Source organism: Nothobranchius furzeri, chromosome 9, assembly GCF_043380555.1.
Source record: "Nothobranchius furzeri strain GRZ-AD chromosome 9, NfurGRZ-RIMD1, whole genome shotgun sequence".
NCBI lineage: Eukaryota > Metazoa > Chordata > Actinopteri > Cyprinodontiformes > Nothobranchiidae > Nothobranchius > Nothobranchius furzeri.
Window position 1 is genome coordinate 74274966 of NC_091749.1, and position 20673 is coordinate 74295638.

The 20673-nt window shown below is 44.5% G+C and overlaps 2 protein-coding genes and 1 pseudogene across 4 annotated transcripts; all 3 read right to left on the bottom strand.

Moving 5' to 3' along the window:
* Positions 1-332: 332 nt before the first annotated feature.
* On the bottom strand, positions 333-9243 carry LOC129153084 (UDP-glucuronosyltransferase 2A2). Of its 2 annotated transcripts, none has more exons than XM_054731891.2 (2): positions 8553-9243; positions 333-5426 (listed from the first exon to the last, which is right to left on the bottom strand). In XM_054731891.2, the coding sequence occupies exon 2, from the start codon at positions 5406-5408 to the stop codon at positions 3825-3827; it is 1584 nt and encodes a 527-aa protein (XP_054587866.1). In that variant the 5' UTR covers positions 5409-5426; positions 8553-9243; the 3' UTR covers positions 333-3824. The 2 variants fall into 2 exon arrangements, with proteins under 2 accessions (XP_054587866.1, XP_054587865.1); XM_054731890.2 differs by having other exon boundaries at positions 8359-9243.
* A 1202-nt stretch (positions 9244-10445) lies between these two features.
* LOC107381277 (UDP-glucuronosyltransferase 2A2) lies at positions 10446-13646 on the bottom strand. The gene is made up of 2 exons (XM_054731895.2): positions 13485-13646; positions 10446-13034 (listed from the first exon to the last, which is right to left on the bottom strand). The coding sequence occupies exon 2, from the start codon at positions 13032-13034 to the stop codon at positions 11454-11456; it is 1581 nt and encodes a 526-aa protein (XP_054587870.1). The 5' UTR covers positions 13485-13646; the 3' UTR covers positions 10446-11453.
* A 1894-nt stretch (positions 13647-15540) lies between these two features.
* Positions 15541-20592, bottom strand: LOC107381274 (UDP-glucuronosyltransferase 2C1 pseudogene; annotated as a pseudogene). Its single transcript, XR_011521534.1, has 2 exons — positions 20477-20592; positions 15541-19544 (listed from the first exon to the last, which is right to left on the bottom strand). The product of XR_011521534.1 is annotated as a UDP-glucuronosyltransferase 2C1 pseudogene (transcript).
* Positions 20593-20673: the final 81 nt, after the last annotated feature.

The following is a 20673-nucleotide window of genomic DNA, read 5'->3' on the forward strand; positions in this document are numbered from 1 at the left end:
ATTGTTTTTGTTGAAAATCTATTAAATCTAAAGACATTATCAAGTCTTTATGTTATTTGTAATATTCTGTTGATGTATAGATGATTGTTTGATAATCTCACTCATTAAATCTTCACGTTCTTTAATAAGGAAACAGTGGAATTCCATTGTAATCACGATTGAGAAGTCAGCCATGCCTCTGAAAGATATGTGTATAGGCTTTGCAGGTTTAATGACGTATCCTGAGTGTTACTTTCATTGCGCCGGTTGAAGTGAGCTGACGGGACGCCGGCGGGAGAACGTGTTTTTGGGGCGGGACCGCGTGAGGACTGGCGAAGTTGAGGGCGGGGCGGGTGGGCGACTGGCGCTGGGGGCTTGGAACCCGTTGATAACTGCTTGCAGTTCTAGTTTATTTTTATTTTTTTGTCCTCCCCCTTTTCATTGACTGTTCAATTCTCATCTGAATACATTGGCATGTTCGCCTTATTTGTAATGTAAATATGCTTTTCTGCAATAAAAAAAAAGAATACTCATTCTCGCGTCCTCAAACGCGTCCTCGCTCCACCCACATTTCGAGGATGGGTCTGATGGATCCTCACAAGAGCAAGGGTATCCCAGCATGCTTTGCGCGCCGGCTGCTGGTATTATTGAACAATGCCGCTCAGAAATTGGTCTCAACCCGGAAGTACCAAAAATTGCAGTTCCACTCCCGTCCACTAGGGGCTGGTGTCAGAAGCGAGCAAATCCTCATTGACTCCCATGTTAAAAATACCAATTTCACAGCAGAAATCAACATGTTTACAGCCTGGTACCAGAACATGTTTTAGGTTTAAATGATCTAGTTTACACTCATGACAACTCTGAGGGGGGTGAATTTTTTTCTCACTTTTCTGTTTAAGTGTATTAAAAGCCTAAACTTCTGTATAATTAATGAGCATCAGACCCACGTGACCACAGAGCTAGCTCCGTGGAAAGGCCTCAGTAGAGCCTCGGTCTGGCCTGGAAACTGCTCCGGGATTTTGAGTCTCTGTGTGTGTGTATTCTTGTTTGGATATTATTTGTGCAATTGTTGGACAAAATGACTTGCTGTGGCATTAATTGCACTAATAAAGCGTCCAAGGAGTCTCCACTTCATTTTTTTCGGTAAGTAAAATTATATTTATGTATTTTAGGTCACTGCCGAGCTGAGCTTAGATTTTAACATGTACTGTTTAACCATGAAATTTAAATGTAATAGGGTAAAACCCAGTGCATTTAACATAATGCTGCACTTTAGAAAATGGGATGAAATATAACATGTTGGTGGAGCTGGGTTCCCACTATCGGCTTGTGGAGCTCTCGGGACACCGATGATTTCCACCCGTTCTCCCCTGGCTTCGCGGCTTCTGTTTGCTGCGCGGAATGCCGGTGTTCTGGGAATTTCTACCCCGTAAACCGTCCTACTCGTTGTTACTGAGCATGTGCGCGCATGCGCACAACACAAAATGGGAATGCTTCTCCGCTGTCATATTTGCAGGAAAATAGATAAGTAGTAAGTATTAGTACTTTTTATTGACGTTGATACTTGATTTTTTGGGTTATGGTTAGGGTTTGTGTCATGTAAAACACCGTAAAATTATCCTACGGGTAGGACGTTTTGCCAAAGTAGGACATTTTCTCAGAACACCGGCTGTTTCTCCCTGCAGCTCGGCGCATCTCTGTTTGATCGCAGCTTCTGTGTGCTGCGCAGGCTGACGGCGTGTGGAGGTCTCGGAGACCTCTGTGTTCCACCCGGTTTTACCCAGCGGTCAGCCCGGCGTATCTCTGACTCAGAAGCTCTGGTGTTGTGCACAGTTGACTCCGGTTGTAGCTAGGTTGCTACCTCCGTTAGCTTAGCTCCCACCTCCGCATTAGCTTTGGGTTAGCTTCAGGTTAGCTTGTAGCTATTTCGACCGGGTGTCGTCAGTTGATCCCAGCCTTACAGCCACACCCTCAGCTCCACCTCTCTTCCCTTTTTTGGAATTGTCTGGGCTTGACGGAACCTGTGACACGGTCAAAATGGCGGTGGTGGCCACCTCCCATTTTAGTACAAAAACGTATTATTGGAGTCTATGGAAAGGAGATGTCCAGTATATTTATGTCGATGTGTAGGACGGATCTGTAAGGACTTCCTAAACACCCCGCAGGAATATTTCTTCACTCCTAGTAGAAATACCAATTTTCTTCCTTGTTCCTCTTACTCCAGTCCTTAATAAATGATCGTGCTGGTCAAAAGTCAGGAACGTCATGATGAAGGGCCTTCTGAACACCATTGTTCCCCCATCAAAAACAAATATAATTTTAGGATGTCCTAAAAGCTCATTCTGTCTCTTATAAAGTGGCCTGACCCCTTTACCTCCAGATGACCTTCTGCAAACGCTCCAGCGATCACGAGCCAAAGTCTCCAGAGACACAATGATGACGACTCTATGTTCTCCGGAACTTTCACAAAATGCTCCAAATCCTGAAACAGATTTTTAATTGACCCTTCATGTGTGGCAACACATGCTGCACAGTTCAGAGTTTGTTGAAAGCAAAAATACGTCTTTGGAGGAAGCTCATTTCAGTCGTGTCCCCGTCAGAGGAACGCAGAGACGGAAGAGGGAGCCACGCCCTGACTCGCCCATCTGACATTAAACCCGAGGTATCGAGCCAGCATGGCGGCCCCAGCTGTACCAGGCAGGTCAGGGAAAGGTCATGTTTGGCTTCCTCTCGCATCGTCTTTTGGTTTTCAAAACCCGTTTGATGAATTTCACACGAATTTCTCTGAAATTTGGAAACCTTTTGCTCAGAAAAATTCTTAATAATAAAACTTTCAGTTGAGTTACGGTTTTGGAAAGAAAACATTCAAGTTATCTTTTTTAGCTGCCAGAACCGTTTGTTGTGAAGCTGCTGATTGGCCCAAAGCCTGGGTTCCCACAGCGTTTGATTCCTAGATCCACAGACGAGGCCGTACGAAGCTGACGGAGAACAGCTGCTGTCTGCAGCGCAGCAATGTAACAGCGGTACGGTCATTCCAATCTAGAGGGTTGATTATGTAAATGATCGGCCAGAGGCAGAAGTGTAGTGTAAATGCTTTTGAAAACCAAAAGACGATGCGAGAAGAAGCCAAACATGACCTTTCCCTGACCTGCCTGGTACAGCTGGGGCCGCCATGCTCGCTCGATACCTCGGGTTTAATGTCAGATGGGCGAGCCAGGGCGTGGCACCCTCTTCCGTCTCTGCGTTCCTCTGACTGGGACACGACTGAAATGAGCTTCCTCCAAAGACTTATGTGAAGCGAACTAAAAGCTCAGCTGAAACGGAGTTTGGGATTTTCACCACTGGATTTTCAGGAAAATCCTGTTTTTTAGAACAGAAGATATCTTCAAACCAGCTGATGACATCACTCTGGACACTTCCTGCGTCAGCCTTGCAGCAGACGACGACGTGTCATCAGTCAGACGTAGCTCCTGAAACCTCTGCTCGGCGAGGACGGGTGTTGGGTTTCCCGTTAGACGTCTTTAAGGGACGAATGTGAAACAGTAATTCACTGATTAGAGGAGAGAATTTCTATTTTCTATGACTTTTGACAAAATTCCTTAACAAAATTAAAAAACTCAACCCAGTTTATCTTAGATGATAAAGTCTAGTTACACTGAATCTACAGTTGTCATGCAGAGGCTGGCCGGGTTTTCTTTAAGATGCTGAACCTTACAGCCGGATGAACAGACTCCAGGCTCTTATCTGCTGGTCCTTTTCTTCCTAAAGCTGGAAAACATTTTGTGTGGTGCGACAGTAAATGAACCGCCTCTCCTCCGCCCGGCACTGGCGTTCATCGCTCCTGCTCAGTCTGATTTGTCTTTTCTTTTCCAGCAGACTCTGAAGCAGAAGCTCACTAACAAACCGATCAGTAACAGCACCGCGGCTGCTGCCGTGAGGAGAAACAGGATGACATCTACAGAGCGGTACACGTGCCAGGGCAGCTTGTAGGCGTCGCTTCTCAGGTGAGCCGCTCCTTTGTGTCTCATGACGAACTCTATCCAGAAGACGGCTCGCTCCAGCGGCTTCGTCGGCTGATCTCTGTGCAGTCTGGAGAGCCTCTGCATGTTCGCCCTGTAGGAGGACTCGGTCAGCACTTCCTGGATGGTTTTCACTAATGTCTTCTGATTCAGTTCAGAAACATCCAAAATCCTCGCAACACCTTTAGCTCTCAGTCTGGAGAGGTTGTCTGCTTGATCAAAAACAAAGGGAATGCCTACCATAGGAACTCCGTGATACATAGCCTCATAAATCCCGTTTGTACCCCCGTGACTTATAAAGAGCTTAATGCTCGGGTGCCCGAGCAGGTCATTCTGGGGCATCCAGTCGAGCACTAAAGTGTTGTTGCCCAGGGACGCAGGCTTGATGCCCGTATACCTCCAGATGACCTTCTGGGGTAACTTAGCAAATGCAGCAGCGATTTCATGGGCTAAGTCAGGAGGAAGATCTCCAATCAAAGTCCCAAACGACATGATGATGACTCCGTGTTCTCCAGAACTTAGCACAAACGCCTCCAAATCTGGAGAGAGAGGTTTGGCAGGCTTACACTGGAACCCTCCCATGTAGACGACATTAGGCATGGTGGGTCGGGGAAACTCGAACACAAAGTCCACTCTCATGAGCCACAGGTCTGCTGCCTGAAACAGGGAGAAGTAGTCCACGTCTGGACCAAAGTAGCGCTTCGACAGAGCGGAGTAGTGTGGTCCGACCACCCGCCTGTACAGATGCATCCTCACGTTGTAAAAGATCATGTTTTTCACCCTTTCTAAGATGGTCATCCCATCTGTCAGTTCTGATGGTGGAAGTGGGACGTAGGACAGAGGAGAAGGTGCGATCGCAAAGTGCGCCTCGCCGTGAACAGTCCAGCGAGCGTTGAACACAACTGGCAAACCAAGGTGGTGGGCCAGGAACACGCCTCCGCCGTTCGCAGGGTCGGTCAGAACTGTTTCATATCCAGCGTCTCGGAGGGACTTCATCAACTCTTCGTTTTCAAACATGGAAACAATCATTTCACAAACCTTTCTGTGGAATTCAAAGAACTTGTCTTTCAGCTCCATGTCTAAAGCAAACCGGGCCCATGCAGACCCATAGCTCCGTTTAATTTTAATGACCTCGGAGACAAAAAGGCGGTAGAAATCCTCGTTTCCTCCCAGGGCAAAATCCACCGTGACTGCCTGATAATGTGGGGACGTCTCGCTGATGTACCAGCTGTCCGCAGCTCGGATTACAGTCACAGAGTGTCCCCGTAGATGCAGCTCCTCAACAAGTACCTTCATGTTCACCCAGTGGCTCCCGTCATGTGGAAACACCAGGACCTTCCCGCCACGGGCAGTTGTGACCATGAGACACAGCACGGAGAGGACGGAAACGCAGAATGATGACAGAAGCATCTTAAGTTTTGGTGCCGTCTGAAACAAGAGGAAAAGAAAACGTCATCCTACAAGGTTGCTGATCCAGCAAAGAGCGTCTCTGTTTGTAGGAGGAGCTCCCAACACACGGGGCCTCTGGGAAGATGAAGCCCTGCGTGGACGGTGCGTCCGACGTAACGGTATGAAATGACTGTTTTCCACCTAAAAGTCGTTTTCCCCCTCTCCTCTGAAACAGAACTAGTCTGCATGAGATACGGCCTCAAGGTCTCATGCATTTGCTCTAAACTGCTTCCTTTCCAGCTCAAGAATGAAGAATGGACTCTCTCCTTTTAATAAATCAAAGAACTCTATTTTAATTTCATCAAATACAGGCCATTTACAGTGTTGGGAGTAACGCCGTTTAAGTATAACGGCGTTTCTAACGGCGTTCTTTTATAGGTAACGGAATAATCTAATGAATTACTTTTCCCGCCGTTGCAACGCCGTTACCGTTACTGGGGATGGAACGTTGTGCGTTACTATGTGCTTGTCGAACGTTGAGCAACAGCGTGAGGCTTTCTGACCGCCACACTTCAGCTGCAGCCAGGGAGAGAGAAGTGTCAGTAACGCACTTACAAACACGATGATGATTGGCCGGGTGGGCGGAGACCCTCACGGTCTCAGTCGCTGCATTCTGTAGACACAATGGGAATAACTCCGTTTAAAATAACCGCGTTAATAAAAAATATTTCTTTCTGTAACGAGCAAACTAATTAATTATGTCTTCTTGTATCAAAACGTCGTTTCTGTTACTGATAAGAAAAAGCGTGCGTTAAGCAGCGCGGTGTGTTGAAGCTGTCATCATCAGCTGATCAGGAAGGAGCTAAAGAGGCAGATGTTTTCATCCAAGTGCGTCACGGCCCGTGAAGAACGAGGAAGACGTGATGAATATCTACGGCTGCAGACCCCCCGCAGATTTGTTGCTGCAGCAGCGAATCTGCGGGTCTGCAGTCGTGCCCTTAGCGTGACAGCGGGACGTCCTGAAGGTCCGCTCACCTGTTCACCGCTCAGACGTCCTGATCTTCTACCTTCCTAGATCATCCAGCTGTAACCTGTTTCTGATCATGTCTTTAGCCCCGCTGTAACACTGATGCATCAGTCTCAGACGGCATGGAGCTCAGGTGTTATCAGAACTACCTGTGTGTGTTTACCACCCAGCTTCAGCTCTTCTGTGGTTGGGTCTGACCCAAGTTAGTAAATGTGAGTCCTCCATCAGGCTTGTGCCTCTTCTAGTGTCATTTTAAAGTATTTTATTTATTTATTTAACCGTTACTAGATTACCTGCAACAGAAATGCTGCTAAAAACACACAACTATGTGAAGCTGGAAAAATTAAAATACTGTGCAAAATTACATTTATTTCTGTAATTTAACTAGACTGAGAGACCATTTAAAGGCTCGGGAACCTTTACAGGTGTTTCTATTTGCAATTATACATTTTGGCTGATTGGGGTCTTGTTAAATATCACACAGTGACCTTTTAATAGTCTAGATTAGTGTAATGTTCCTATTAGTAGTTCCTCCTGTTAAGTGCGTATTTGTTTAAATTATTCAGGTTTATATAAAACATTTGGACATACATTTTATTATGTTCAGTCATTAGTCATTTATATTTTACTATTGTAGTCATTCTTGCATTCTTTAATGAAAAAGTAACTAAGTAGTTACTTTTGTTGGTAATTAGTTACTTTTATGATCTTGTAACTCAGTTAGTAACTGAGTTACTTTTTTGACAAAGTAATCAGTAACTATAACTAATTACTTTTTTAAAGTAACGTTCCCAACACTGGCCATTTACCATTCAATAAAGCTAATCAAACAAAGTGTTAGTCAATAATAAGATGTGGCCAATCTGTGAAATGAAAATATTAATTACTTTATTATAATCCTACAGAATATAATAAGTAATATGACTTTAAATGTTCCACTAGGACTGATCTCACGTAGCGTTAAGACATGACACATTGCTTTACTGATCCAATCAGAATCTGACAGATCTGACGGAGGCGTGGTTTTGGTGGTGTTTGGTAAATCTGTCATCTTTTCATTCGACCATAAACCAAAACATCCGAAGTATAAAACTATGCCCACGTCATCTTTAACGCCAGTTCAAAGTGTTCTAGAGAAGTTGTCAGAGTGGCCAATCCGTAACTTTCCTCTTCAGCCGACAGAACCAACGACAAGCTGGATAAAATCTGTTGCTGTTCCACCTGCTGCAACGGTTCCTTTCAGAATAAAAGCTGAACCATCACGACCCAGTTTTGGGTCTTGCTAGATGCCAACAAAGCCGTCGTGACCTGGAAGTATCTCAAGACGGATGGTCGGCTGCCTTGGCTGCTTCTACAAGCTCCGGCTCTATAAGGTCAAGCTGGACCTCGACATTCCTGATCTAACGGGGACTTCCTGGAGGGTACGTAGGCCGACAAAACGGCGTCGAATGTGTTTATGAATCTCCAGATCAAGGCTTAGAGTGAAGACATCACCTTCACTCCCATCAGAACTAATCGTTTCTTCGGATTTGCTGGTTCTGAACAACATTCCACCCCACCCCATTCACCGTCTCATTCACCTTAGTTACACCACACATTTAGTGTTAAAGTCGGTCTAGTTTAATTTGTTTAGTAATAAATCTTTAAACTTTTAAACTTGACTCTCTCTTCTGTTGTCTCTGAGTGAATATGAAGCTGTTATCTAATCTCTGCAATAAAAAGGTCCAACCTTCTGGTTTAAATAATCTCTCAGATCCATAAGGTGGATTTCATATTTCCTATGGGATCTTTTGTCTTATGGCTTATTAAATAACATATAAATTAAATCATCACACAGCTGTAGATAAACAGCAGAACGCGGCTCAGCCTGCACGTAACGGAAAGTCGTTTCTTTTTCCACACAAACTGAAAAATGAGGCGTGAACGTGACATAAGAGCTGAAACCTGCAAGGCTGAAGCTGCAGCGGACCTCTTCCTTGTTACAGAGCCGTCCCACCCTTAAAGCTGCTTGGGAGAGATTCTTGTCTTTCTGGGTCGCGTCAGCGTTCAGACCGTCGTTTTTACATGACGTGTTTCTGCTGCCGTCATTAAGCTACACGACCTCAAACCAGGAGACGAGGAACAAGACAACAACTCACAAATGAGCCTTCTGTGGCGTGTCTGCACTCTGCTGCGGTAAAGCTGAGGAACGAGTTTGAAAAGTGGCCGCTTTGAAAAAAAGTACTTCCTTCCTTGTGGCTTTTTTTAAGGGCAGCGTTATTCAGGAAGTGTTTCTCTGCTACAAGCTCATTAAAACTGCCAAACCTCAAGAAAGATCTGAGAAACTCGTCTTTATCTGAAGTGAAAAAGGCGAAATGATGAAACAGTCTGCCTGATGAAGTGTTCGCATGTCTGCAGAAACAAGTAGAGACAAACAGATGCCGCCTGCACCGTCTGACGGCTCCTGGTTCGTGTTCAGACGGGCTCCATGTGACAGCAGGGTCTGTCCCCTCAGGGACACGGTCCTCTGGTAATGTTTGTTTTCTGTGTTCTGTCCAGGATGACTGGTTGATGTGCACACAATCAGTCTTCTGTTTATGAATGCATGTGTTGATTTTCTACTTCTGTTTGAGTTACCAGTGACTTGGAGTTTCCCATGGAGTTTCTCACCTGCAGCTCACCTCCTCAGGAAGCCTAATCAGCACTGATGGCATCTGCCTACTCCCAAGGGAGGGGAGATTCATGTTTCTGCTTGTGTTTAAGGATATTTTCTGTTATGGATAGGGAGTTTGTAATTATGATTTAGTTATCTGAGTTACCCGAACTGATTAGACTGGTGTGTGTGTGTGTGTGTGTGTGTGTGTGTGTGTGTGTGTGTGTGTGTGTGTGTGTGTGTGTGTGTGTGTGTGTGTGTGTTAATTGTTCCCCTCTTGTTTGGAGTGGTCTGATCAGCCACTGTTTAAGCTGAACCTGGTGCGTCTGAAAGGTGATGGTGTCATTCTGACTGGTTTACATTGATTAGGTTAAGTTCATGTGAACTTCCAGCGGTGCTTCTCTGGCTGGTTTGTGAGTCGCTGACGCTCCACCACGCCTGCTACATGAAAACTAAACACACCTCTTTAGCTCCAGCGAGTGGAAGCAACATGTTAGACATGAAGACATCGCTGCAAACCTTTACTTCATTTAACTTGATGCATGCAGCATGCCTGCATCTGAGTATCAGCATGTGAATGGATGAATGGTTCACTGTAAAGTGCTGTAGAGTCCTCGGACTCAGAAAAGCATGTGTGGATCATTTATCATTAATGTCTTTCTAATCCATCCATCCAGGGTCAGGTCACAGGGGCAGTAGACTAAGTTGGGAGGCCCAGACTTCCCCCTCCCCAGCCACTTGGGCCAGCTCCTCCGGGGGAATCCCGAGGTGTTCCCTGGCCAGGTGAGAGACATAGTCCCTCCACCGTGTCCTGGGTCTACCTTTAGGTCTCCTCCCGGTTGCACGTGTCTGGAAAACCTCACCAGGGAGGCGTCCAGGAGGCATCCTGACCAGATGCCCGAGCCACCTCAACTGGCTCCTCTCCATGTGGAGAAACAGCGGGTCTACACCGAGCCCCTCCCGGATGACGGAGCTTCTCACCTTATCTCTACACTCTTCTGAGAAAACTCATTTCGGCCGCTTGTATCCGTGATCTCGTTCTTTCGGTCACTACCCAAAGCTCATGACCATAGGTGAGGGTAGGAACGTAGATCCACCGGTAAATCGAGAGCTTCTCCTTCTGACTCAGCTCTCTCTTCACCACGACAGACCGGTACAACGCCCGCATCACTGCAGATGCAGCACCAATCCGCCTATCGATCTCACGCTCCAGTTTCCCCTCACTCGTGAACAAGACCCTGAGATACTTAAACTCCTCCACTCGGGGCAGGACCTCATCCCTGACCCGGAGAAGGCGTTCTACCCTTTTCCGACTCTGACTAAGTGGAGGAAAATGGATGGTCAGAAGAGGTTCGTGGGCCTGTGTTTCATGAAGTTAGAATAAAAGAAACAAATGTGATCATGTTTTATTTAGTGTTTATTTCATGTGGGGCAGTTCAGTCTCACAACTAAACGTGTTTCAGGTAACAAAGGAAAACAACCTGAAAACGTTTCCACCTGCAAAAGTTGCAAGAGCTCGTTAGGTGTCAGCTGCTGCGTGTATAAATAAACACGTGTTTACAGCTGATTTAAAGCAGCATTGTTTTAATGGCGTCCTTCATTTGCGGCTCTTGGCTCAGGAGAGCTTTAGCTTGCTGTCGGCCCGCCTCGTGTTTGACTCTAAAACACAGAAATACAGAAAAGTAGCTCCGCCATGCTTGTGTTTATTTACTGTTCATTTTTTTATTAATATTTGTGTCAAGTTGCCATGTTGTTGTGAAGCTTTTGCTGTTTGTCTGGAAAAAGAAAAAAATAATAAAAAAATGTACATTTTCAGGCAAATTAAACATTTTTAAAAGGAAAAGACGCTCCGTTCTGACGCCGCTAGAAGTAAAAAAAAAACAAGCAGAAAAGAAAATGACATCATCACAAGTCCATTCAGTCATTTAAGGAAAAACAGAAAACTTTCTTATGCAAAAACAAACCAATTTAAGTTTAGAGTTGAGTATTTATTGAGTTTCTTCACTCAGGTGCAGCAGCACGACTGATTAGATCACCAGCAGGTGTGTGTGGGTGGCTCCTTCATAAGGCAGGCTACGCCCTCACTAATGTTTGCTGAACTTGGAAAAAGGCTGACAGTCAGAACTGTTGGAGAATGAATGTAATAATGATCTGTAGAGCCATCTGCTCTTTAAAAGTTTTATAAAGGAGGCCATTTATCTGTTTAAAGCAAATGAACTCCCAAACAACAGAAGGCAAGCTGTCCGAGTCTTCCTGTGAGCTGCAGCAGGTTCTGCCTAAAGCCACCGAGGGGCACGTGCATGGCTGCAATCTGTATAACAGCTTTAAATAACAAACGTGTGAATAAATAACACGGCCATGTTCAGAACGTTAAAGCCAACTACCGCCACCGTGGGAAACCCTCTCATTATTCACGCTTTACTTTGCGTCTGCACACGGCGCTACAGAAACACCTGATGAACAGGATGAGAGTAAAAACCACGAGCAGAGCTACTGCGGTCAGGAAGAGGACTACATCTACAGAGTGGTAGATGTACCAGGGCATTTTGTAGGATTGGGCTTTCAGGTGAGCAGCTCCTTTATGCCTCATGACAAACTCGATCCAGAAGAGGGCGGTGTCTATCGGCTTCATCGGTTGGTCTCTGTGCAGCCTGGAGAGTCTCTGCATGTTGGTCCTGTAGGACGGCTCGTTCAGGACTTCCTGTAGAGTTTTAAAGAAGTTGTCATCTTTGTCTGCGGTACTCAGTGAAAGAATTTTGGCTCCTCCTCGGTCTTCCAGGCGGATCAGATTGTCGTATTGGTCAAAAAACAGCGGTAAACCCACCACTGGGACGCCATGACAGATGGCCTCTTGGACTCCATTCGTTCCACCGTGAGCTACGAACAGTTTTATTTTCGGGTGTGCTAAAAGGTCTTTTTGTGGCATCCAGTCAACCAGGAGAGTGTTGTTTCCCAGAGTGGTGGGTCTGTTACCTTTGTAGGTCCAGATGACTTTCTGAGGCAGTTTAGCGAAGGCTGCGGCGACCTCGTCAGCCACGTCATCAGGAAGCTGACTCACAAAGCTTCCCAGGGACATGATGATGAACCCATGTTCTCCAGAACTCTGGACAAACTCCTCCAAGTGCTCAGGAAGTGGTTCTGGATCTTTACAGTGGAAGCCCCCCATGTACACAACATTAGGCATTGTGGGACGAGGAAAGTCGAACACAAAATCGGTTCTCATCAGCCAGATGTCTGCATCTTTCATCATGTGATCAAAGTCGTGATCAGGCCCAAGATATTTGTCACATAAAGGCTGGTAGACTTGTCTGATCGCTGTGAACGTTTGTAATTGGGTGACTTCGTACAAAAACACGTTCTTAACTCTTTGAAAGAAGGTCATCTTGTCCGTTGAGCTAGTTCCTACGACAGGAACGTACGACAGCGGTGAAGGAGCGAGGGCAAAATGAGCATCTTCTGGTATTAACCAGCGAACGTTATAAACCAGGGGTAGATTCAGATACTTGGCTACAATAACTCCGTTGCCCCAGCAGGGGTCAGTAAGAACCAGGTCAAACTTGCTCTCGTTTAACGTTCTCACCAGCTTTGGATCACCAAGCAAGGATGAGACTAGTTCACTCACATCTCTGTGAACCTCAGCGAGCGTGCTCACCATTCCTACAGTCATGTGGAGAAAGCTGATGAAGGGTAGAGCTCCCCTTTGAAACTCGATGAACTCACTGAGAAGTTTAGTCACCAACTTTTTATCCAAACTCTTTTCCACAGGAACGGTGAGGGTGTTGTAGGAGGAGTTTTCCTTGATGAACCAGCTTTTGCTGGAACGTGCAACAGTTATGTTGTGTCCTCTGGAGTGCAACGCCTTAAGAAGGACCTCCATGTTTATCCAGTGGCTGCCTTCGGTCGGAACCACCAGGATATTCCCACCTTCACAGGCTTTGGGAATCAGATGGAGCAGGAACACAACGCTGCAGCAGCAGATCAGCCTCATCTGGAATTAAAACATCCATTGAACAAAATAAAATATAGAAATAAGCAGAAGACTATGATTTTCCTTGTCCCCTCTTTGTGGTGATGGTATGACCTTCACCTCTCTCTCTTTATTCTGCTCTCCCCACCTATTCCACCTTCCTCAGGATCCACCGATTTCCCTCTTTCCTGTTCACTCTCTCTCTTTCTTTACATTTTTTAAACACAATTGTTTATTTTTTGCTCATTTTAAACATATTTTAAATAATTTTCTAAATGAGTTTTTATATTTTACATGTTTTGTTTTTGTGAAGTGCCTCGTGGTTTTTATCTTGAGGCGCTTCTTGTACGTTAGGCTTTTCATCTTTATCATTTCTCAGCTTTGACTTCAGAAAAAAAGTTTTCTATTCACAAAAACCAGTTTGATTTAAAACCAATGAACATTTGTTGATAAAGAATTGTTTCCACTTACTGTCGGTCTTTGTCCAGATAGGAAAGTCACTTCTGAGGACTGGGGGGTGTCGCACCAACAGGAGAAAGTCGGAGTCGAGCGAAGTCATGCAGAGACGAGGAGCAGGTGCCCTCCAACCTACAGGATACCTCTAAAGCTACTAAAAAGCAAACAACCTGTGTGCAGAGAGAACAGTGATAACAGGTTTACTGATTGACAGGGTCAGTGAGATGTCACTCACACCTAATAGTTGTGTAAAATCTGTTTTACTGTTAGTCTTTAATTTTGGTAAAGCAGCATGTTTCTTCTTTTGTGGTTAATCGTGTCTACCTGGACTGCAGTGCATAAAAACGCTTTCATTACAATTTTGCTGTTTTCAGTTTATACTACATAAACTTTCAATTCAATTCAAGTTTATTTATAAAGCTCCAAGTCAGGACCAGAGTCGTCTCAAGGACCTTCACACAGTAAACAATTCAGGTCAGGTCATTAAGCCAATCAGTAACAAGTTTCCTATAGAAGGAACCCAGCAAATTGTATCGAGTCACTGACTAGTGTCAGAGTCTTTACAGCAATCCTCATACTAAGCAAGCATGCAGCGACAGTGGAGAGGAAAACTCCCTTTTAACAGGAAGAAACCTCCAGAGAATCCTGGCCCAGTATAAGCAGCCATCCTCCACGACTCACTGGGGATGGAGAAGACAGAGCACACACACACACACACACACACACACACACACGCACACATATATAAACTTTATTGTATTTATCCTAGTGGATCTATAATTAAACGGATAAACTAGTAGTAGCACATCCAACGTCAAGGAAAACAAAAAGTTATTATCAGGAGAGGGAGAATGTTTAAGTGGTTAGCAGCAGTGTGCTAGTCGATGGCCCCCTCCATGAGGCCACCACAGCTCAGCAGAACATCGTTGTAGCTTCTTCTGGGGAGAAAAACACTTAGAGAGAAAATAAAGTTAACAGCTGAAATAGCAGGAAATAATACAGTTAAAGAGCAGATTGTAGAAGAAAGCAGTAGAGTGTGGAAAGTGGTCAGTGTATCCTCCAGCAGTCTAAGCCTATAGCAGCATAACTACAGAGATAACTCTGGATAATCTATCCTATTTAGATGGAGGCATGTTGGAGGCAGGGCAAGGGAGAGCCGTCTTTACCGACTGTACACTCCACCTCCCTCTACTCCCCCACTTGTCCAGATCTAGGCTAACATCAGATTTTAACCATAGGCCCTATCAAATAAAAATGTTTTAAGCCTATTCTTAAAAGTAGACAAAGTGTCTGCCTCACGGACTAAAGCTGGGAGCTGGTTCCACAGGAGAGGAGCCTGATAACTAAAAGATCTGCCTCCCATCCTAATTTTAGACATTCTGGGAACCACCAGTAGACCTGCAGTCTGAGAGCGAAGTGCTCGGTTAGGAACGTATGGAACAATCAGATCACTGATGTATGATGGAGCTTGATTATTAAGAGCTTTATATGTGAGAAGAAGGATCTTAAAATCTATTCTGAATTTAACAGGTAGCCAATGTAGGGAAGCTAAGACAGGAGAGATATGATCTCTATTTTTAATTCTCATCAGAACTCTAGCTGCAGCATTTTGGACAAGCTGAAGACTTTTAACTACATTCTGTGGACTTCCTGAGAGTAATTGGATTACAGTAATCCAGTCTTGATGTAATAAACAAGAACAAAGCTTCCGTGTACCTTGACACAATAATAAAAGTATTAAATAATTCATTATAAAGATGTTCTACATGATATGGAAAAGCGCACAGTTCATGTCAGGGCACAAAGTCAAAGGAACCGACTGTAGACAGTCTGGATGAAACCTGCTCTAGGCCTCAGGCTGGGTGACGTTGGTCTTTCAGCAGGACAGTGTCTTTGGCTCTGCCAGAGATCAGTTCAATAGAACATGTTTAGAAATGGCTCCACCAACACCTCCCATCCAGCCTTCTCTAGGAAACCACCCAGGGATGGGCATGCCAAGCTTGTGGCATCATGTTCAAAAAAACTTTTAACTGTAACCAAGTTTTGTGCAAAGTGTGAATGTACACCAGTGTAGTAGAATAGACTTTATTGATCTCACAGTGAGGAAATTCACTTGTTACAGCAGCACCAACACTTGGTATAGTAATAGCAAAGGTACATGTACATATACACATAGGCAGTACACTAGTATTGTAACCTTCGACCACGGAGAATGAAAAACCCGGGTTCCAGAAGTATGCAGCACACTGTAGGGGACACAGACATGCTGGGTAAACCAGTAGTACACAAGTATTAAACACATACTGAGTGATGCATAATCCTGCATCATAAATGTCTGTCCTGCATAATGATATATTATTATTTCAGTAAATATGCAAAAATCCCAGACTTTTTGCATGCTGTCGTTGTGTGTGTGTTGGGGGGGTAGGCATGTGGAAACAGTGATGTGTCATGAACCTTTTCCAAACCAGGTTAGAAATGGGTCAGCGTTAACAAACTTGGCATTTCTCACAAGTATTCTGCTTCAAACCAGTTTAACCTGAACTTTGAGGGTTTCCTGCACGACAGTCTGGCTGATCCAGATAAGAAAAGTCATGTTAGTGTTGTACTTTACCGCACTCGAGTAAATTCAGAGTCCATTTAACACAGAGATAAGGAGCGGATGCCCTCTAACCCCACGAATCATGCTAACTCTCTTAAAAAGCAACAAACTGTGCAGACTGAACAGTGATGACATGTTTACTGATTACAGTCGGTGAAACATCAGCCTGATCAAACAGGTGTGTAATAGCTCACGTGCACTTTGGCTCATAGTGCAGAAACACAAAGGAATGACTTGTTATTAGAAAATAAAGTCTTTGTTACAAAACAAAAACAATTAGAAATGACCTTACAAAGCTTCCATCAACACATCATGTAGATATTAGAAGTGTGTAAAGTAGCATTGCTTCCTGCACGGATGTTGTCGGTGCACAAAGTGTGTTTTAGTTTTTGCTGTAAACTTTCTGAACTCTGCCTGAGGTCAGAGAGCGTAACGGGGTGAGATGAGTCCCTGACCATATTCTGTGGTCAACTGTACCGTCCTTAGGGAGGGGAGGTGGTCTGCTGGGTTCTCCTGCTGAGCAGCCGGAGAACCACATTCAGAAGAAATGTGTCCAAATGTTCTCATTAGAAGAGTGGTAGAACCCGTATCGATGCTCTGAGATGTGAGCTTTACATAAAATAAGACCTAGAGCCTAAATGTTTACGTTTATGTGCTTAGCAGACGCTTTTACCCAAAGCGACTTACAATTTTTTTTTAACCTGTAGGGCATGTTGTGATCTGTGGGGGAAACCGGAGTACCCGGAGGTAACCCACGCATGCATGGGGAGAACACGCAACTCCACGCAGAAAGGCCGCAGCTGAGTTTCAAACCTGCAACCTTCGTGCTGCGAGGCAACAGTGCTAACCACTGTGCCACCATGCAGCCCATGAAATATGGAGATTACAATAAAAGATAGAAGATAAAAACCGTAGTCAAAAACTAAGTAAAAACACAAATCATAAAAGGCTAAAGGAAGAATAAAAGAGCGGGTGGCTACCAGAAAATCCCTGATAATAAAATGCCTGCTGAAATAGATGCGTTTTAAGCTTTGATTTGAAAGTGCGCAGGTCGTCGGGGAGTTTGTTCCAGAGTGAAGGGGCCATCACTGAATACGAGTGTTTATATCTAGAACGTGGAAGTTCTAGAAGGACCTTGCCCATTGACCTCGTAGCTGGTGCTTGCTTACGTAGAGACAGAGTCAGAGAGGTGGGCAGCACCGAGGCCGTGGATACTCTTGAACAGTGATCTACTCAGAAAGACACCGGGAGCCAGTGTAGCTTTGAGAGAATGGGAGTAATATGGCTCCACCTGCATGTGTTTGTCCGGAGACGGGCTGCAGAGTTTTGAACTAGCTGCAGACGAGCTATGGGGGACTTGGGCAGCCAACAAATAGAAAAGGACAGTAGTAACGTCTCAAAATGATTGCATTTAGTGGCAAAAGGCCACACATATTGATAGGGTTGAAATTAATTATTGAACAGTTTGATTCATTAAATTCTTCACATCATGTTTTCCTGATTAGCTTTTTTTAAATGTGCGCTGCAGTCTGGACACGTCTTCCTGAAGCACAATGTGGTAACCTAGGTGCTGTGGAGGAAAAAACACCCAAACCAGGCAGGTAAAAGGCAGAAACGGCCCAAAGGATGGCATCGAGTGACACTAGGAGCAGACTGGCTAATGCTAGCACATGGATATATTTAGATGTGTTATTTTTACTAGGATGAGTGATACTAATACAAACCTAGAATACTACTGAAGTATTGGTGAATTTTGTTGTTCTATTTTCATGTTATTGGCAGCGGACCAATCTGGTTTCACTTCAAATGTCGTCACAAAGATTATTCGATTAATCAACAGAGGATTCTGTAAAATATTTGATGGCTGCAGCCCAACATAATATATCCAATCATTATTCACGCTTTATTTTGCGTCTGCACACGGCGCTACAGAAACACCTGATGAACAGGATGAGAGTAAAAACCACGAGCAAAGTTACTCCAGTCAGGAAGAGGACTACATCTACAGAGTGGTAGATGTACCAGGGCATTTTGTAGGATTGGGCTTTCAGGTGAGCAGCTCCTTTATGCCTCATGACAAACTCGATCCAGAAGAGGGCGGTGTCTATCGGCTTCATCGGTTGGTCCTTGTGCAGCCTGGAGAGTCTCTGCATGTTGGTCCTGTAGGACGGCTCGGTCAGGACTTCTTGTAGACCTTTCAGGAAGTTATCTTCGTTCACGGTACTCAAGGAGAGAATTTTAGCGGCTCTCTTCTGTCTCACACGGAGCAGATTGTCGTATTGGTCGAAAACCAAAGGCAAGCCTAGCAGTGGGACCCCATGACAGATGGCCTCTTGGACTCCATTCGTTCCACCGTGAGCTACGAACAGTTTTATTTTCGGGTGTGCTAAAAGGTCTTTTTGTGGCATCCAGTCAACCAGGAGAGTGTTGTTTCCCAGAGTGGTGGGTCTGTTACCTTTGTAGGTCCAGATGACTTTCTGAGGCAGTTTAGCGAAGGCTGCGGCGACCTCATCAGCCACGTCATCAGGAAGTTTGCTGACAAAGGCCCCATGAGACATGATGATGAACCCATGTTCTCCAGAACTCTGGACAAACTCCTCCAAGTGTTCAGGAAGTGGTTCTGGATCTTTACAGTGGAAGCCCCCCATGTACACAACATTAGGCATTGTGGGACGAGGAAAGTCGAACACAAAATCGGTTCTCATCAGCCAGATGTCTGCATCAATCTTAATCTGATCAAAGTCGTGATCAGGACCAAGATATTTTTCACATAAAGGCTGGTAAGCTAGTTTACTCGCTAAAACCATTTGTATTTGACCCACCAGATATAACAGCATGTTCACTACTCTTTCAAAGAATGTCATTTTATCAGTAAAACCAGATTGTACTATAGGAATGTATGATAATGGTGAAGGAGCGATGGCTAATTGAGCATCTTCTGGTATTAACCAGCGAACGTTATAAACCAGGGGTAGATTCAGATACTTGGCTACAATAACTCCGTTGCCCCAGCTGGGGTCAGTAAGAACCAGGTCAAACTTCCCATCGTGTAATTTCCTAACCAAACCTGGGTCATCCAGCAGGGCAGGGACAAATTCACCAATGTTTCTGTGAAGTTCTGACATTTTGCTGAACATGCTAGCTACCAAATGGAGAACAGTGGTCAAGGGAAGAGTCCCCCGTTGGAATTTTATCATCTGGAGCAAGAGTTCCTGTACAAAGTCTCTCTCTACGCCTCTTTCCACAGGAACGGTGAGGGTGCTGTAAAAGGAGGAGTTATTCACCACAAACCAGCTTTTACTGGAATGTGCAACGGTAATGTTGTGTCCTCTGGAGTGCAAAGCCTTAAGGAGAACTTCCATGTTGATCCAGTGGCTGCCTTCAGTGGGAATCGCCAAGATGTTCCCGCCTTCGCAGGCTCCGGGAATCAGGAGGAGCAGGAATGGGACACTGCAGCAGCAGATCAGCCTCATCTGGAATGGGAGGCGCGTGACAATCACTTCATTTTAAAAAGTTTAATCTGTTTTTTGAGAATAAACAATTAGAAATATGTGGTTTGATAATCATCCCCTCACTGTTGAATAAGGGTTTAAAATAAAATAGTCCATTATTAACATCAGCAGCAGCACTTTTCACATTATTTTCAAAAATGAGGAAGAATTTCTCCATAAATGTTTGGATTTCTATGTCAGCTTACAATGGCTTAGTTCAGCTCACTAAGTTCTTTAGTGAAGGACTTTTTTTTATAAACTTTTGATTTATTTTACTTACCACTGAAGAAATTGGGTGAAAGTCACACTTATTACATTTTTATAACACATTGTTACAAGACGATGTATTAAAGGCTTGTGAAGTGAAAACCAAACTGTTATCTGTAACGATAAGCTGAGTAACCTTTGAGCAGTGAGAACTGGAGGCTGATTACAGGTCCAGAGCAACATTTAGTGTCAGCGCTTACGGCTAATGTCATCATCATCATCATCATTCTGCTCATTTAGAACATCAGCTTCACTAAGAATCGATAAACGAGGAGACAAAATGTATATCAGGTTATATCGGATATTTAAATGATCGTTTTGCATTTGGCCTATTACTAAATAAGGCCTCACCATTTATCTTGATAAAGCCTCAACCTCCCGTAATAAAAATAAACTAATCATCAACTTTATATAAAAATGTATTAAACACGCGCTGAAAATTTTGCCAAATTTTGCCAAATCAGCCACCAACGTTAGGGGTTTCTTATATTTATCCTAATGAAAAAGTTCATCCGCTTCCGTTCCGTAAATGCGCGCTCCCGAGGCCGAGAGAGACGAACTACACCAGAGGAAACAACATTGGACATAACGGTGAACGTTTTAGTTTTAGTTCTAGTCAGTGGCTGAGGAAAAAATAAATGTTTCACCTCGGATAGTTTGATTGAACTCTTCCCAAGTTCTTCCTGGTCTCCCTAATCGGGCACGTTTGTTTACTTCCGGTTATGGACGTGCGGCGGGAAACGACGGACCAGTCCAATCCACTGGCAAGAACAGGGGGGTTGTAGCATGTTTTCATTTACCATTTTAAAGTTGTTTAGACTTATACAACTTAAAAACACATTTA